The 18,280-nt window shown below is 36.6% G+C and overlaps 2 protein-coding genes across 4 annotated transcripts in view; one reads left to right on the forward strand and one right to left on the reverse strand.

Moving 5' to 3' along the window:
• Positions 1 to 10,200, reverse strand: part of Wdr3 (WD repeat domain 3) — a 32,500-nt gene extending 22,300 nt beyond the window's left edge. The window contains exons 1-7 of one of the 2 annotated variants that reach the window (XM_047539969.1): positions 10,056 to 10,200; positions 6,904 to 7,106; positions 5,750 to 5,959; positions 3,594 to 3,712; positions 2,010 to 2,088; positions 1,003 to 1,098; positions 68 to 181 (exon numbers count right to left, since the gene is read on the reverse strand). In XM_047539969.1, coding sequence (XP_047395925.1) covers positions 68 to 181; positions 1,003 to 1,098; positions 2,010 to 2,088; positions 3,594 to 3,712; positions 5,750 to 5,959; positions 6,904 to 7,074 — 789 coding nt within the window. In that variant the 5' untranslated portion in view covers positions 7,075 to 7,106; positions 10,056 to 10,200. Of the gene's footprint in view, positions 1 to 67; positions 182 to 1,002; positions 1,099 to 2,009; positions 2,089 to 3,593; positions 3,713 to 5,749; positions 5,960 to 6,903; positions 7,107 to 9,791; positions 9,893 to 10,055 lie in introns of those variants that run through there. The other variant, XM_047539978.1, reaches the window with a different exon arrangement.
• Gdap2 (ganglioside induced differentiation associated protein 2) overlaps positions 10,190 to 18,280 on the forward strand; it is a 68,803-nt gene continuing 60,712 nt past the window's right edge. The window contains exon 1 of one of the 2 annotated variants that reach the window (XM_047539989.1): positions 10,190 to 10,382. The gene's annotated coding sequence lies outside the window, so the exon portion shown is untranslated. The remainder of the gene's footprint in view (positions 10,383 to 18,280) is intronic. The other variant, XM_047539996.1, reaches the window with a different exon arrangement.

Below are 18,280 nucleotides of genomic sequence, written 5' to 3' on the forward strand. Positions count from 1 at the left end.
ATTTAAAACTCTGCAGTTCTCACTTGTCTCACTACTCAACTCAACAAAAGAAACAAAAATGAATTACATCCTCAGGAGTTTCATCCATTTCAAGGGCATCATCCTCTGCAACAAGTGAGTCCTGTATTCTAGGAGAAGACTCTTTGACTTTCTTGGGCTCTGGTTCTTCCAGGTCTTCAACCTGTTTTATAAAAATGGGAAAATAAAAACTGAAATGTGTTTCAGGAGGTGACTCTTAACCCTAATGATGTAGAAGCCTTTCCTATGGCTACTAATAGCTTGATTAATGAACTCTGGTTAAACTTCAACAGCAGGACAAGTATCTGAAATTACTAAAGAATGATTACATCATATATAGCAAAACATTATTCATTTTACTATAGCCAATAATTTCCCTACAGTGTAAGGACTACTATTTAGTAAATAGTGCAAAAACCATGATGCATTCTTCATTAACTTCAAAACATTTTCTGTTCTTAGAAGATAAACCCTAGTATACTAATATATGTAGAACCCAAAATGGGTTCTATGGTGGTTATAACACTATATTTTTAACTTTATCTAAACCTAAGGTCTATAATCTTTTCCCCTTAACACAAATTCTTTCAGTATTTAAGAAATAGTTATAAACTAGAATATAAATATTTGGAAACACATAAAGATTACAGATTTTTGTTTGAGGGGAAAGGTTCACAGATACTCTGAAATGCATCCATGAACAACCAAAGGTCCAGGAATATCAGGCTAAGAATGCCATAAACTAAAACATTAGCATTATCAGAAGTTGTAGGTATAAAGCTATTTTTCTTTAGAGCTCAAATAAACATGGGCAAGAACATATATATAATGAAGAAGTATCTTTGTTTAGAAGTTGTAGGTTATGAATGTATTAGAATTCCTTCTAGTACTATGTAATGTATTTGATAATTATACCTGATTCAATAAGCCTATGAAATTGCTAAAACATGACATTGCCCATGATAAAAAAAAAAAAGTAATTACCTCTTGCAGATAGGCAATGTCCCAAGCTCTCAATTCACTGTCTGAAGCCCCAGTGATAAGTCGTTTTTCTTCTGATACCAGAACCAACCCCCATACCTGTAGGGTGTAAGAAGATTTACATGATTTTTAAGAGATTCTAGGCAGTAAAATGTGACATTCCAAAAGTCTAAGAATACTACAGTAAAATCCCTTTGGCCTGGCCTTTAGAAGTCTCAGAAAAGGCATATTAAGGCAACTTTTACAGGAAAAAAAAAAAAAAAGGCTCATTGTAGAATTGTTGCTTACACAATACTAGGAATTTCTCTCCAACTTCTTATTCCCAAATTTAAATAATGGCTGTTCAACATAAATCCATTCAAATGATGATTCTAGATCTTAAATGTCTTTGCTTTCAGCAGTATCTAGCAAATAAAAGGTGCCCTACTAATGCCTATTGCAAAAATTTTTGACCTTTAGGTCCAAGAATCAAACAAGGAAAATAATAATACTGTTTGTCGCAAAATCTGCTTTTCCTCCTTATTAATTTAAACTATTATGTTTTTGAAAGCCTGATATGAACACAGCACTGAAAAGGGTATAAAAATATTTCAAATACTGCCTGAACTTGATTGAACAGATCAAGCCACAACAGTTACAATTTGCTATTTGTGTCGCCACACCAGGCACCATACACAGAATATCATCAAACCTCCCTAGAATCAAAAGTGGACTCTTACTCAGAAATAATGAAACTCAAGATTAAAAACTACTCAATTTTTAGTAAATGCCAGAGTTGCTAAATCTGCTCCAAAGACTGGCACTGCTTCCACCAATTTATCTCATTGTCTCTCAAGACAGCATATGATCACCATCACCACCATCACCAAAAAAAGAGATACCATTCGGCATATGATGATTATAATGAGCAGTAAAAAGAAATAATAGTAATAAAAAAGAGTTAGAGAGAGGGGCCAGAGACAAAACACCTTCTTGTCATTCTTTCTCTGGGTTCATGACCCAACATGTACCTCAGTTCGGTGGCCAACCAATGTTTTGAAACAGTGCTGGGTATCAAGGTTCCACCATTTCACCATGGTATCTTTCCCACTAAAAGAAGAAAAAGGAAAAAAAAAAAATTAGAAAAAATCATTAAACTAAGGTGGAAATAAAGGACTCACTTGTTGCTTTAAAAAAACATATAAAAAGCAACCTTGTCTAAAGTTTCTATTCTATCTGACCCTCCTTCTGAAAAGCAAAGAATCCTAACTCTCTGTGTAGTTATTCTTATGTAAAAGACAAAGATGTTTCACCTATTGTAAGCACAAAAATGAACTGAATTCAGAATATTTAGTATTCTTCTGTGTTCTTTAGGAACATGGAAATCAAATCCATTGCGCCTTCTTCCCACCATTTCCATCACCACAGCATACACATTCTCAGACTAACATGGAAACATCTTAGCCCATCCCTGTGCTCGTCTCCTGTGTCCAGTTAGCTGCCAAGTCCCGAAAACATCTCCTCTGTGAAGTCTCTAAATCTTGACACCTTCCCATCTATTTTTGTATTAAAAAAACCTGAATTTCAGTCCTATCTGAATTATTTTTAACAGCTACTCATCTGATCTCTATATCCATTGCTGGTCTCTCATCCCATCCAATACACCACTGTCAGACAATCTCAATTTTTAACATTTGTACCTGCTCAATAATCTCTGTAGAATCAAAATCAGGCTCATCAGCATCATTTTCAAAACCTCCTATAACTGGCTCTTAACCCCCAAAACAATTCTTTCCTACCAAACAAGTAATACCCAAAGGTTCTACTCTTCTTGTTCAGATGCCTCTTTCCTACTTCTTCTCAACAATATAAATCAAATAAAGTCCTCCTTCATGAGGAGGCGAAGCACTCCACAAATAGTGCATTGCATATAATCTACCTGCTAGTGTCATTCTCTCACGGAATCTGTCTTATTTGAACAAGACACCCAAATACACCTGTATCCTGTCACACAGGAACTACTTTGCCACTGGGGCAGCATTTAGTGCTTTTTCACTTTTCCTGAGTCATTACTAAAGTTCTTATAGTTATTGCCTGGCAAACATTAAGATCTCAGTCTTTCCTGAGTGGTCATGTCTGAGGAGTAATAATTATTAGACTAGCATTATTAAAGGAGGTTGAACCACTTATAAAATTGCTGTTTGATCATTTTGGCTTAAAAAACTGGACATTTCAAATGGTTCAACATTACAGATGTTCAGGAGGCCAATGAAACACCTCTCTCCTCAAAACATAGACTAAATTAAATACCTGGTATTCACATCTGCCCACTACTTCACATTTTGCTTTCCTGACTTTCTAGGGTTCTAGAAAGTAAACAAAACTCACTCCATAAAAGCTGCATTGAAACATAAAGGAACATAGAGAAGCTGATATCAAAAGAAATCAATGACAAATCAGAAAAGAGAATTTTACTTTAGAGAGCTCCATGATACTATTTGGGAAGGATGAGGAGAGAAAGAAAAGCAGAAAGCAGAAAAGCCTAGCACATAAACATGACCATGGTGCTGAGAAAGTAAGGAAACAAATTAGAAATAAAATTCATTATTTCTTACCTAGTAACTAGCAGATTCTTTTCTCGCAGGAACAACACTTGTGTGATGGCGTCCTTGTGTCCCTTTAGACGGTAGAGGCCGCTTTCATTGATCACATCCCACACAATAACATCTGTATCCTAAAGGGATGAAATAATACAGAAGAAAAATAACTTCCTTTAGTACAAAATGTTATTTAAGTATTACAAAACAATACAGTTTCTTAGAAAACCTGAAAAGCATATAGAAAGTACAGAGGAATAAACATCATCCTTAATTCCATCACTCAAGGATAATCATCGGATACTTTATTTTCTATTGTTCTATTCATTCATTCCTACATGTATATAAATATACATTTACATATGTTTAAATTTGTATTTCTGCTATATTCCTATTATAAAACAGATTAGTTTATAACCTTTTTTCATGAAATAATATTTCCATTTTTCCACATCATTCCAAAGTGTTCTCATTATTCATGCTCATATAATAATTAATTCTAAGGATATAGCATAATTTAATAAATTTTTCTATTTTAGACACTTAGGTAGTTTTCAATTTTCTGGCACTATACATGTGCAGAAATGAATACTGCATATGTACGTTAAGTCTTTGTTAAGTCTTTGTATATAGACCTATTAGGATCAACACTAAAATGGGAAATTCTTGGATTAAAACTTATGCTTATTTCTAAAGTTTTTGATTCACACCACTGAAAACATCCCCAGGCTGCACTAATCTATAGAACCAATAGTGATATAAATGACAAGGCCAGTGCTCATCTGCTTAACTCTTGAGCAGTATTACTTTTCTCAAAAACCACTGTCATTTCATAAATAAAAATGCTCAGTCATAATATTTATTTTAATCTGCATTTCTGAATACTGAGAATTTCTTTACATGTACCCTGGTAACAAGTGGTGCTCTGCATCTCTTTAGAATTGCCAATTCATGTCTTGGGTATCATCTTTTACTTGATAATTTGTGAATTATTAATAAACATTAATCCTTTCTTTTAATATTAAATTATTTCCCTTCTTCCTTGTCTTTAACTTGTCTTTTAATATATCAAACCTATCACTCTTCTTTAATTTTTTCTTTGCTGATACATTTGAAGTCCTTTGCCACCTTGATATCAGATAAACATTTACTTACATATTTTATGGTTTACTTAAAATATTATTTTTTCATGTTTAAGTCTTTAATGTGCAACTTATTTTCATATGTGTCATGAGGTAAAGACTTAATTGAAAATTCTCAAACAGCTAATTGTCCAAGTATAATTTTATAAGTAATCCACTGTTTTAATACTTATCTGAAATATCATCTTGAAAATATACTACTAATTAGGACTATAAAAGTAGATTTGTTCCTAGGATTTCCATTTGATGGCAATAATGTACTATTCTGCATTCGTACCAATCAATATAACATTTTTGAAATTATGGTTTTTATAATGTATCTTAAAACGACACTTTTATTATTCTCCTTTCCACAAATTTTGATGTTAACAATTCATTCATTTTTCCATACAAGCTTTTAAACTCTGGTCAAGTTCTAAATGAAAACCTTTGGGATATTTATTTAAATTACTTAAACTATGCAAATTAATAAAAAAAACACTAGTATCTTCTCAATATATTCTCTGCCCATTTAAGAGCATGAATTGTTTTCATAAATGTATTCTATCATATTCTTTACTAAAGTTTCATGGTATTTTTGTGTTACTTAACATTTTATTGGGAATGAAATCTTTACATTCTGTTTGTAACTAATGACTCTTGGGATACAAGAGTATCCCAAGTATCCCATTGGTAAGCTACCAATTTTGCAGAACTTACTGGCAAATAATTATCATAGTCTCAGTCTTTGTTTTCTTTTTCTTGTTTTACAGTTTTGGGTGGTACTCTACAATGGTGTTCTATTATAGTTGCCATGGCTATCTGTCTTACTCATGAATTTCAGTCTTTCACCAGAAAGTATAACAGAAAAAAAAAAAAAAAAAGAATCTCCCAATTCACACTCATTCTTCTCATTCTATTTCTACCACCAGTATATGATTTTGAACATTGAAAGCCCATAATTTTGACCAACAATTTTTATGAACAACCTGCTTTAGCATAAACCATAAGCTTTTTAATGTATCAATCTGAGCATCTGCCTCAAAGTCTCACCTTGGACCCAGAAGCCAGTCTGCCACCTAGCTGATCATACTTCAAGATGGTGATGGCTGCTTTGTGTCCATTAAAGGTCACATTTCCTTCCCCACTCAGGAGGCTGAAGATTCGGACAGACCCATCCTCATAGCCAACAGCTAAGTGCAGTCCATCTGGGGAAGGGCACAAGCAAGTGACTTCTTGCTTAAGCCCCTGAAGGATGAGGATCTAAAATCACAAAAATCAAAACCAATGTAGAGAAGCTAAAGCATATTATCAAGGGAAAAGTGTGAAAATAATCAGAAACAGTAAAATTGAATATTCATAATTCCAAATTGCTCTTACAAATTATAAAACTTTATAATTCATTTCAAGTTATTTAATGTAGGAATTATTATCTGTACTAGGCAATAAAATATTTAAGAAAAAGGAAAATTGTTTTCTCCAAAGTTCTGCATTGGCACAACACATGGAAAAATTACCCAGGCAATGTAACAAATTCGTAAGTCTTCATCAGATCATTTTCAATAAAGGGCTACAAACTCCTCTTTGCTTTAACTGAGCCCCATTTTATCAGAAATAAATTTGCACAGCTATAGAGTATACTAACTGTGTATCATGTGGTTTTACCCCAAGGAACTCTGGGTGGCAACAGTACCAAAGTAATAACCTCTTGGGAATCACACAGTGAATGGATGAGATTAAAATACCTATACTTGAATTGAAAGAAGTGGTAAGCTTAAGAAATTCAGTGTTACAAAATCAAAGCCTAGTTTGAAATCCCTTGGTCCTCATCTGTATAATGAAGAAAAAGACAGTATCAACATAGAAGAGTAAAATGCCATTTAAATGACTGTAAGAGCAAATAGAACTTGAAAAATATAGACACTGACAGAAAAGAGCAAACGATGTCAGGAACAAATAATGCCCTACTACTAGACATCTAAGAAGTAAGATCCTATTTAGTTATGATTTTCAGAATTTGGTGGAGAACAACACAACAAAATTTGATGGCCGGCTATCTAGACCCAAAGGTAAAAAATATCTCTTCTAAAGACACATACACACAAAAAAATCAATGCGTGATAAATAAATCAGAGCTTCCCCCACTTCTGCCTCTCCATCTTTAAATACCCACAAATCAGTATTAACCTCGCTGATTTTTTACTCACCTTCTCTCCTTTCCTTAAGTCCCAGATGAAAACATGTTCACAGGCTGGTACTGCCACATAGCGTCCTTTCTCACCACGAAGTGTCACAAAGACAATATTACCTTTCTGGCTTCCAATCAGGCCAAAGACTGCACTAGCAACATAACGTAGGTACTGCTTGGTAAGCCCCATGTTATGATGTCTGATTCTACAAGTGAGGTAATCTGTGCATATAAGCAAAGAAAACTCAGTTCTTTAGGTTGCTTGGTTCTGTTTGTCATGTACTTAAAAATATGTAAGTTGTGGTTTCTTACCTTTCTTTAGACTGAATAAATTAGTGATCTAAAATATCTGGACATCATTATTTCTAAATCCATTAGGGATATATGATCTCTCATTCTTTAAGCTTTGAATTGTTCACATGATCAGATCAACCTCATACAGAATATCTAACACCAAAGTCTCAATGCATCTAAATAATTTACTTCTGCCCATTAAATTACCAAAGTTTTGACACGAAGATGGGTAGCCTGATTGTACACATTTATCAATGAGTATTCATTGTAAACCTATTAATTAGATTGGCACTATTCTAGTAACAAGAAATATGGTGTTAAACAAGACAAAAGCCCTGACCCTATGGTATTTACCTTCCAGTATGGTAGTTCTCAAACTAGTATTCATCCAAGTCATCTGGAGGGCTTCTAGAAACTGCTGGGAACTACCTCATTACAACTCCTGAAACCTGTTTCTTATTCACTATTCATAAGATTTCATTTCTAAGAATCTCCCAAGTACTTCTGCTTCTGTGGTTCCTGGATCACAGTAATTTGGGAATTACTGTTCTAGTATATGCAGATGTGTCCTTAATTTCAAAATCAGAATAGTCACCTCCCTTGACACAAAAATGGTGGAGCAACTTGGCACACTATGTTTGAAAGATTCCTGCACTACATCAAATTCAATGAAAATGTTTGTTGTGAATAAAAGGAACAAAAAGAAAAGTAGGTAGGTAAATCATGTCTACTCTCCCAAGGAAGATTTAAAAGTATCCCACAAATACACAATTTAAAAAACACAAGAATACAGAGGTACAGTCTTTGGGGGAGCTGTTTTTTGTTTTGTTTGGTTTAACTCTCTTTCTGATTAGAATCTGCCCTATTAGTCTGTTTTAACAGAAAAATATCCGATTCCAACTCTCTACTAATATTGTATTAGTAGTCATCTACTGGCCTCAAGGCTCTACTCACAGGCACCAACACAACACAAAGCCAATTAAAAGTCAAGAAAAGCTGGGCATGGTGGTGCTGCCTATAATCTCAGGGGCCTGGGAAGTTGAGGCAGGAGGATCATGAGTTCAAAGCCAGCCTCAACAACTTAGTGAGATTCTAAGCAACTTAGTGAGACCCTAACTCAAAATTTAAAAATTAATAAAAAAGACCGGAAATGTGGCTCAGTGGTTAAGCAATCTTGGGTCCAATCTCTGGTACCCACCCCCAAAAACTATCAAGAAAAGATAATATTGATACAGTGATAATGCTTCCATTTGATTAATTCTTTCCCAATTCTCTTACTCCCAAAGCCTCTTAACTGTAGTTGCTCCTCAGGTTAATCCATCTACCACTTCCTCTTATAGTATTTTCTATGGAGAATTCATATAGCATGCTTAGGCCAAGGGACTATCTCTATTTTCAGTCCTGTCTATCTACATGAATACTAATTATAGAGTTCCAAATACCTGTTGGAGATCTTTACCTTACAGTAAGTGTCACATTTTACACATCTACGGCCAAGGCTGTCTTAGTTCCTAAACCCCTGTCCTTTCTCCTGACTTGAAGATATAAAATCACTTTGTAGTAACCTTTGATTCATTAATAAAAAATGATAGTAGCCAAGATTTAATGATTGATCAAGATACAGTAACTGGTATATTTAGTGTATACAACAAACAGTGTTTACTTACAAAGAGTAATTTGTTAAAATGTTAACATATGCAAAGGATTAGGAAAGGATGTACACACTTTGTAAAATATATTAAAAATTCTCCAAATAATAAAGGAGGCTACATGATTTTATCTCCATTTTACAAAGATCCTAGAAAAAGATGTTGAACAACTAGCACAGTCATTCAGCTAGTAAATGCCAAAGCCAGATTCCAATCCAGCTAGTCTTTACTCCAAAACTTTTGCCTTAAACCACTACACTAAACTGTATTTCTCCTCTAGTATTTGTCAACTCCATCTGATTGTTTTTCTGAAGTAAAAAAAAATTTTTCTTTCTTTCTAGCATTCTCAGTTCCAGTTCTTTATCAATGGGTCACTGCACAGTTTTTCAACTAGCATCTCCACTTCCACGTTTTTCAATGTTTCCTTTCAAAAGTAATACTACCCAGCTAATCTTTTTCAAAGCACTGTCCCTACTCCAAAGTCCTTGAAAGGGCTAAGTCCTTTGCCCGTTTCCAATAACTAATCCTATTCATTCTCCTTTCTTTTTCAGCCTTCTCTCTTGTCCAGCTGGTTTCCTTTCTGTGACCTTGCTTCTTTTCGTATTATCCTCTCACCTAAACAATATGCATTCTCTCGGCTACCTATTTTAGTTAGGATTATCCTCTGAAACCCACTTTTTTTCCCGGCAAGCCCTATTCTTGCAGCCTCTTCTATGGACTCAATATTTAAAACAACCTCCATACAACTTGACCCTGGTCCCTTGTTTCACGTACTCAGATGCCGCCTCTTTTTGGAGAGACTTTAGGACCCTATCTTCTTCCAAGACTACACCATCACCACTTCCCATCTTACTGCTCTCCCAAACAGGCTGTTTCTGTAATGCACTTAAGGCCTGGATAGTGGTAACGGGATTGTCACGTCCCTAAAACGAGGCTTAAAGTGAGGGAGTTCCGCACACCGTACCAAGACAGCTCAGTATCCTCAGGCAAGCCCGTGCACACGCACGTCAGGCAGCTCTATCCTGCTCTCGACAGCCGCGAAAGTAGCATAGAGGCCTCCAGGTACTGTTGTGCGGACCCGGGCAGACACCAGGTTCCCCCCATCCTTGACCGACCGCGAACCCTCCCGCACAGATGCCACTGACACCACGAAGGCCTCCGCCAAGTTCCGCCCAATACCAACAGCCTAACAGGTACTCGAGGATCGCTGTGCTTCTCCCAGACTCACCTTAGCCTCCACGAGGCTCGGGCCACCAGCACCCGCCCATGGGATCCGCCCCTTCCGGGCCGGGCTGGAGCCTCTTCCGCCCGACCTTCCCTTCGCCTTCTAAGCGGAAGTGACGGGAGAGTCGCGCTCTGATTGGGCAGCGGTAGCTGGGAGCGGAAGCCGGTGTTTAGCAGCTCAGAGCATTTACAGCTGGTCATTCCAGCTTCGGGGGACTTTGGTCTTAACCACCGCGCTCTTGCTGGGGGTTGTCAGGAGATGTCATTCGGCAGCTTTCTACGAGGAGTTTAACCCGCCCCACCGCCGCCCGGATGGGACCGCCGGAGTGCTGTGAGAGGCGGGACGGAGGCCAGGAGTGAAGGCGGGGCCGGGCGGGCGGGCGGGGGTGCCGCGGGCGGCTGGCGGCTCATGGGACCTAGTCCCTGAGGGGAGTGCAGTCCGGAGGAGTTACCTCCGCCCTGCTTTTGCAAGAATGAGCCTGGCGCTCCTTTCCCGACTATTGGTTAGGTTCTCAGCCGAGGCACTGTCAGGGTCGCGGGCGTGATTAGAAGGGAGTAAACAGACCCGGACTGTGTATGGTAGCCAAGGAGGCGTGCGTCCCAGGATGCAGACCAAACTGGGCGTCCAGGAGCTCTGCGGGTTGTAGGTCCAAAGTCTATTCCATGTTACCGCTCCTGTGGGCTGGGCGTTCCACCACCCGAGAGCTGCTCAGGTTAAAAGTGGGTAGACGCTGAACCCAGGATGCTGAGTTGTCTAGGTCCGCGCAATCCCTGAAGTGACATTGGCCTGGCTTTGTGTTTCCGCTTTCAGGCTTTTTGAGAGGGAAGTGACCAGGGCTGGCTCCTCCTTGTTGGCTGACTGAGGCTCAGGTGCTCTGTTGCCAGATGAAAATTAGCTTTTCTCTTTTTCATTTCTACCCGCTTTTATTCTTGGGCTGCATAGAAGTTTTAAAAATTAACTCTGATGTCTGTAGCTGTGCAAAATGAAGTCCGACATGTAATACTTAAGTAAGCCCCTGCCATCGCTTATTGAACAAAACATTTACAATCAGCCTGGAAATTAGACTCCTATCTGATTGTTTTCATGTTTTTAAGACAGATAATCTTCCTTATTCAAGAAAATTACAATAGTAAGAATACATGAGACGACACTGGATACTGAATAGCTGTAGTACCTAGGTGTTTTGAAACAAGATTGATGTGAATTAGATGAATGAGAAGGCAGGAAATTGTGGCAGTAGACTTATTCCAAGAAGACTGTAGGGAGCGTTTGGATGGGTGTATATGGTTAATATCTCCTGTAGGTGCTATACATTATCTTACAGAGGCAAAACATGTGCTTCAGTAACAAACTGGACACCCCTTGGATTATCTGATTCTCAGAAAGCTGTTTTACAACTGTGTGAACTGTAGATGACCGACATTAATAATAAATGATTTTTTTCTGTAGACATGTAGGTTCATTGGAAATTTTTTCTCTTAGAGGTTCATTGGAAATTTTGCTTCCTTTTGCATGTTCATTTCAGTATTTCCTAACTTGTTAATGTGTCTGATTCTGAGATTCACTTTATCTGCCATCAGTCTGACTGCCTTTTGAAGCAAATAAAATCTTCAACATGTGTTCATTTTTATGTTTAAATGAGTCATGATTTTACCTTTTTAAAAGAAAAGTTTTCTTAACATATTAAAAATTAAGAGAAGGGATAACCACAGAGGGGAAAAGAGAGTTTTAGTAAGGATGGTATCAGAACAACTGTGAGTGCTAAGATAATGTAGCTTACAAAATTCCTTACACACTATATCAGGGTTATAACCCTACATTTATATTCAAGTTTTGAATTGTTCTATGTATTTATACTTATAAATGAAATATGGTATGATTTGTTTGATATATAAGTGGTTCTGCTAATTCACTATTAGGTCATGTGCTTTTTGCATTTTTTAATGATGGTGTTTTGAAGTGGGCCTATTGGATGGGACTTAGAAATGTTTTATTATATTGTATTTATATTGATACATTGGACTATTCAGTTAGTTTTTATATTCACAACTTAAAAATAAGTCTTTTCAAGTATAATAGATTTAGTGTTGGGATAGAGATGGTCTGTACAAATATCCTAATATGCCTTGAATTTGTAAATATTGAAATACAAAGACATAGAAAACGGTAGCCTTGTAATTTACACAAAAACAGTGAAATAAGCTGGTAATTATTGAAGGTCAGATGTATGGACCAATTCTCTTTGTTCTTTTATCTAGACCTGGCTAATCAATGTAAGCATTTTGAAGGACAGGTAAATAAAAGTTCTCATTTTTCTCTTCAGTATCATTTTCTTTTTGTCTAGAAAAATAGTTTTTTTCGAGACAGTGATCCAGGGTATTCCGCATTATTCTGCCCCATCTTTTTTTTTTTTTCCTACTCATTCTTGAACAATAAAATCTAATTTTTCTAGTCAATCCAGTTATTCATATAAAACAATATTTAGAGGACTTCTTAAACTAAAAGATGACAGGATGGGGGGGGAAGAAGCTGCAGTGTAATGAGAACTGTTTACAGTAGATCATTTTAAGTATAAAGGATAGGTAGTATATATAATGTTCTTTATCTTTAGATTCTTTCTGTTCTACTAAGATACAAAGAAAGTATGGCTAGGGAATAGATCTGATCCATTCTGGAATCTTCTGATTGTCTCATGTAGACTTTTTGATCTGAGGACATTAATATGCTTCAGGAGCTTGTTTTACTAATGCTTAGTGTTTGCTTATGATCTTGTTTAAAGTGCAGAATTGATCATTTGATTTTCACCAGAAAATCTTACTCCCCATTAATGTTATCTAAAATTCTGTCTGTGGCTGGAGATTATTGTGGCCTTTGCCTCCTCCCACCCTCACTTGGCTGTTGTTTGCATCCTTTTCTATCACTAGAATATTTAATCAAAGTCTGAGAACCCTCTCAGATTTATTTGAAGATCTGTGATGGTATGAGTTCTTGCACACATATTTTGGGGGTAAAAGGATCTTCATGTTTCATGTGGTTCAGGGGCCTGTAGCCTTAAGAATGTTAAGAACCGCTATTACTAAATCAGTTAGATTTTACTGCCTGTTTCGCGTTTGCTGCTCTTTTTGCTTTATTTCCATGGTGTGTATGTCTCTGTGTGTTGGGGGAGAGGGAAATTTATGAGAAAGATCATTTTTTGCCTAGAGATGGAGCCTTAAAAGAATCCAACCTTTGTTAGATACTATGACATAAATGTAATGGCCTTTCCATAAATTCCATTAAATGTTGCCCTACAGTGAGAACTATGAGTGTTACTTATTACTCATTTAACACTCATTGTCTTATGGGTCACAAGAACTTTTAAGAACTCAGAGGAAAATCCAACAAATTGTACTGATAGACTGTGATTGGAGATATCAGATAACTATCAGTGTACATCAAAGAAGATAATAGAATTTCAAGAAGGGAAATGATCAGTTGTAAATGTGACTAAAATTTGATTAACTTTTGGCTTTGACTTTTGGGAAGTTATTGCTGATTTTGAAAGAGCAATTTTAGCATTTCTGGAGAGAGGAAACAAAACTGCAACATAGATTGAATAAATGGTAGGAGAGAAAACAGCACTGTAATACAAATTATTCTTAAAAAGTTAATTGGTGGGCCAGATGGTGGTGCATGTCTGTAATGCCAGTGACTGGGGAGGCTGAGACAGGAGGATAGTAAGTTCAAGGCCAGTCTGGTCAACTTTGTGAGAACTTGCCTCAAAAAATAAAAAGGGTAGAGGAAGTAGCTCAGTGATACAGCACCCCTCAGTTCTGGGAACTACACACACACACGTTATATATACGCATATATTTTCAAAAGTGGTGAAAACACTTTTCTCTGAAAAATAAAATGAAATCTTTTAAAAATTTATTTAGATGTTGATGGATCTTTATTTTATTCATTTATTTATATGTGGTGCTGAGAGTCAAACCCAGTGCCTCATATATGCTAGACAAGCTCTATACCACTGAGCCACAACCCCAGCCCCATGAAATAGTTTTTGAGAATAGAAGGAATGAGGGGAAGGAGAGATTAAGATGTTATGAAGGGAAGCCAGGTGTGGTGGCACACACCTATAATCCCAGGGACTCAGGAGGCTGAGGCAAGATGATTGCAAGTTCAAAGCCCGCCTCAGCAACTGAATGAGACCCTGTCTCTAAATAAAATGTAAAAAGGGCTGAGAATGTGTAATTTGTACTACCGTGCTGTTTTTTTCTCCTCCCATTTATTCAATCCCCAGTACAAAAAACAATAACAACAACAAAAAGAGATATTATGAAGGGAGCTTTGATGTTATTAAATTCTCTTAAAGAAGAGCTAGTCAAGTAAATGGAGTAAATGCTTAAATTAAGGCCGTCAGGCTGACTTAAACATGCAGAATATACATTAAAATCACTTGGAAGTTGGAAAGAGTGAATGAAAATAGATTTTAAAGGTAATTTGAACTATGAACAGCAGAAAAAAAAAGAGCATTGGGAATAGCATGGGTTTTAATCTTAATCTCTCTTTCCCCTCAGTCCTCTTAGTCTAAAAAATATTTGGATCTCAGGGTCCTGGTTATGTTTATGTTTACTAGTTATGTTTCCTGTTTATGTTTCTCGGGATGTGTTATTGAACCTCTGAGTCTTTACGCCCTCACTGTGAAATGAGTTCTAATTCCAACTTCATGGATGTTCTGCAAAGATTAAAGATCATATTTGTAACATGTCTAACACCCTATGATTCACTGTATCTGTCACAGTGATCTTTTTGTGTTTCTTAGGTGTCTGTGTCACATCTGAAGGTGCCTAGATTTACTTTTATGTCTGTGTGCAAAACTTCTGTTTCTTTTGATATTGTCACTTTCAGGAACACACATTCTCTGATTCTGTAATCTAAATTAGCTGACTTTTGGGAAGTTATTGTTGCATTTCTAGGGAACAGAAACAAAATGGCAACAGGTTGAATAAATGGTAGAAGAAAAAACAGAAGACAGAATGTGCTATTGTTCTTAATAGCACATTTTCACATACTTTAATTGTGTATTTATTTCTCTGATTATGTTTTTGTGATTTTTTTTGGTGTGTGTGTGTGTGTGTGTGTGTTTGTGTGTCTGTCTGTCTGTCTCTAGACAGAGACCCAGCACCTAACTAACATTGCCTAAATGATGAATGCTGGGACATAGTATGGGACATAATAAGCAAATAAGCATTTATTTTCTCAAAGTTTCCATGTCAGGAATTCAGAAATTCATGGTTGCATGGTTCTGATTCAGGGTTTCCCTGGAAGTCATAGTGAAAATGACAGCAGGGGCTAAAGTCATTTTAAGGCCCCTGAGGCTGGAGGGTCTGCTTCCACCATGGTTCATTCATATATCTCTCAGTTGATGCTGGTTATTGGCAGGAACTCTCAATTTCTTCCCAGGTGGGCATTCCCATGGGCTGCATTAATGTCCTGATGTCAAGGGGCTTAGCTTTTTCAGAGTAATAGTTTGAGAGAGCAAGGTAGAAGCTGCAAAATCTTCTGTAACTTATACTTGGAAGTCACATACTGTTGTTTCTGCAATGTCCTTGTGGTTATGTAGGCTTGCCCTTTTGTGGAAGGCAGTGGCACAGGAGCACGAATACCAGAAGTTAGATTCATCGAAGGACATCTCATAGACTGTCTACCACAGATGCTATGTGGAATTACAGAGTAGATCACAAACAAGTAAGACAATTGCTGAATAGTGTTGATGGAGGGTCTGGCTTATGTAGGAAAACATTCATTTGCTTTGGTAGCAGTCAGTACTGCTAACTACATGATTTTTTTTCTAGTGGCCCAGGAACAGAATCAGAGAAAACAGATGTTGGATTTATCTAGGAATTAACAAGTCATTACTATGGAAAGTCATGGCATTGAAATATGGAAGAATATGTTTAAATTCAGCAATTTGTGTTTGTTTTGTTTGGTGCCTGGTAGAGTCTTTGTCAAAAGTATATGCTTTGAGAGACATGACTTCATCTTAACTCTGGTTCAGGAAACATATTCGCTTTGAGAAAGTTATAACAAGTAACTTTTAGTGTGCCTTGCTTTGTTCCTGGTGCTCTGCTATATGATTTTGACACAGATTATCTCATTTAATCATCACAACCCAAGGAGTTAATTAACCTTATTTTAGAAATAAATTCTGACTTACAATCAAGAATAACACAAGTATAAGATCCTTCATGCAAACTCAGGCCATCTGATATCAGAACCAGAGCTTTTACATCATACTTTCCTACCTCTGCCTCACAGTGTAATTGAACGTGGAGATACTCTGCTTAAAATACTAAAGAAGCTGGATTCAAATGGTACATACTATATTATTTTACCTGTCACAGAAACAGGAACGACATCAGAATTTGAGAGATTTCTTCTATCTCTGACGTTTTAGTACTTTTCAAATGTTCTATAAGCAGATTCTACTTTGAGTCAGAAAGAAAGGTTATTTTAAAGAAGCAATTTTATCCTGAAGGTTCACATTCAAATTTGCAAACTGAAAACTTATTCTTAATGGGATTTTTTAATATTATAATTACGAACTTTCAGCACTTGTCATCAAAAGTTTGCATATTTTTTGAAATTATGTATTTCGAAAAGGACTCATTCCGTTGAGATTCGGGCAATTCAGCTATGATAAGTGAGTGTAGTCTCCTTTTGTCCAACTTCAGTTCAGTTCAGTTCAGTTCAGTTTGTACTTATCAAGTCTGAATACTGATAGCTATATCGGCAAAATTTGGTTGCCTCTGGTTTTAAAGGTTGAGTAAATGAACTGAACACCAACTTTAAAGGATGTATTTAGTATCAAATAAAAATAGTCTCATACAAATTTACCATGGTATTCATTACAAAATATTGCAATTGTGTAAATGATCACATTTCCTATACCATAATGTTGACATGGAATTATCATACTGCACTAACTTTCCAATTAGTATCCATGTCTCAGCAACAAAAACTAGGGGATTAGTTGTGAAAGGGCATGTTTGTTTTCCCAGATTCAGAAAACAAACATTAGGATCATATTGAAAAGCTTTTTTTAAAAGCCTTTTTTCCTTAGCATCTGTCTGCCCGCATGTATGTTCATGTTATCAGCAACCTCCAACTTGCCAGACCCACTAATCAGTTCTTGGTACTATTGCTCAACCTTTTGGTAATATTTAACTCTAGCTGTTCTTCCTACAGTAATATTTCTTGGAACGCTTTCTTCACTTAGCCTTAGGCTACCATACTTTTTCTGATTTTCCTTTCTTTCTAACTCATCCTTCTCTCACTTTCTGACTTACTTTCCTTTTAATCTTTAAATTTTGCTGTAGGTATCAGTCTTAAGAGCTCTTTTTCCCTATTTGAATTTACTCTGTAGACAATCTTGTTTAGTTCCTATAGCTTTATATACCATGCATGTGATTAGACTTCCAGATTTATACCTTTAGCTCAACCTCTTCTCTGAGCTCTAGCCTTATACAGTTAATTGGATGTTTGACATAAACACTGGACTACATAATGAGAATTTAACAAACTTAACATGTCCAAAAAAAAAAAAAAAAACTTAAAAGGTCTAGGCACAGCAGTGCATCCCTGTAATCCCAGCAATTCTGAGGCAGGAGTATTGCAATTTTGAGACAAGACTTGACTTCTTAGCAAGACAAGGTCTTAAAACAAAAAAGGCTAGGGATGTGACTTAGTGGTAGAATTCTCCAGGTTCAATTTCCCGTATCACCAAAAAGTGGGGGTAGGGGACAGGGAGGGAGAGTCACTTGATTATCACCTTACTCTGTAACTTTCTCCAGTCTTCTTCTCTGAAAATGGTATTATCCTCCACTCAGTTGATCTAACAGATAATCTAGGCATTGTCTTTATGTCTGCTCTTTCCACCCACCTTCTACACTTCATTTAGCAAGTCTTTTTGGCTTTACTTTCAAATGACATTCCAAATCTAGTATTTCTCATCTCCGCCATTTCACCTAGATTTCTGCAGGTGTTTTCTCCTTGGTCTCTGCTTCTACTCTTGCCCCCTCTTATTTCAGTGTAACTAGAGTAATCTTTTCAAATACTATTTATACTTAGTAATTATCTTGATCAAGATCTTCTAATGGCTCCCCCTCATATTTGGGTTAATACTTAAACTTCTTACCACAGTTTACAAATTATCATCTGATCTTTCCCTCTCCCAACAGCCTCTT

Source organism: Sciurus carolinensis, chromosome 1 (genome assembly GCF_902686445.1).
Source record: "Sciurus carolinensis chromosome 1, mSciCar1.2, whole genome shotgun sequence".
NCBI lineage: Eukaryota > Metazoa > Chordata > Mammalia > Rodentia > Sciuridae > Sciurus > Sciurus carolinensis.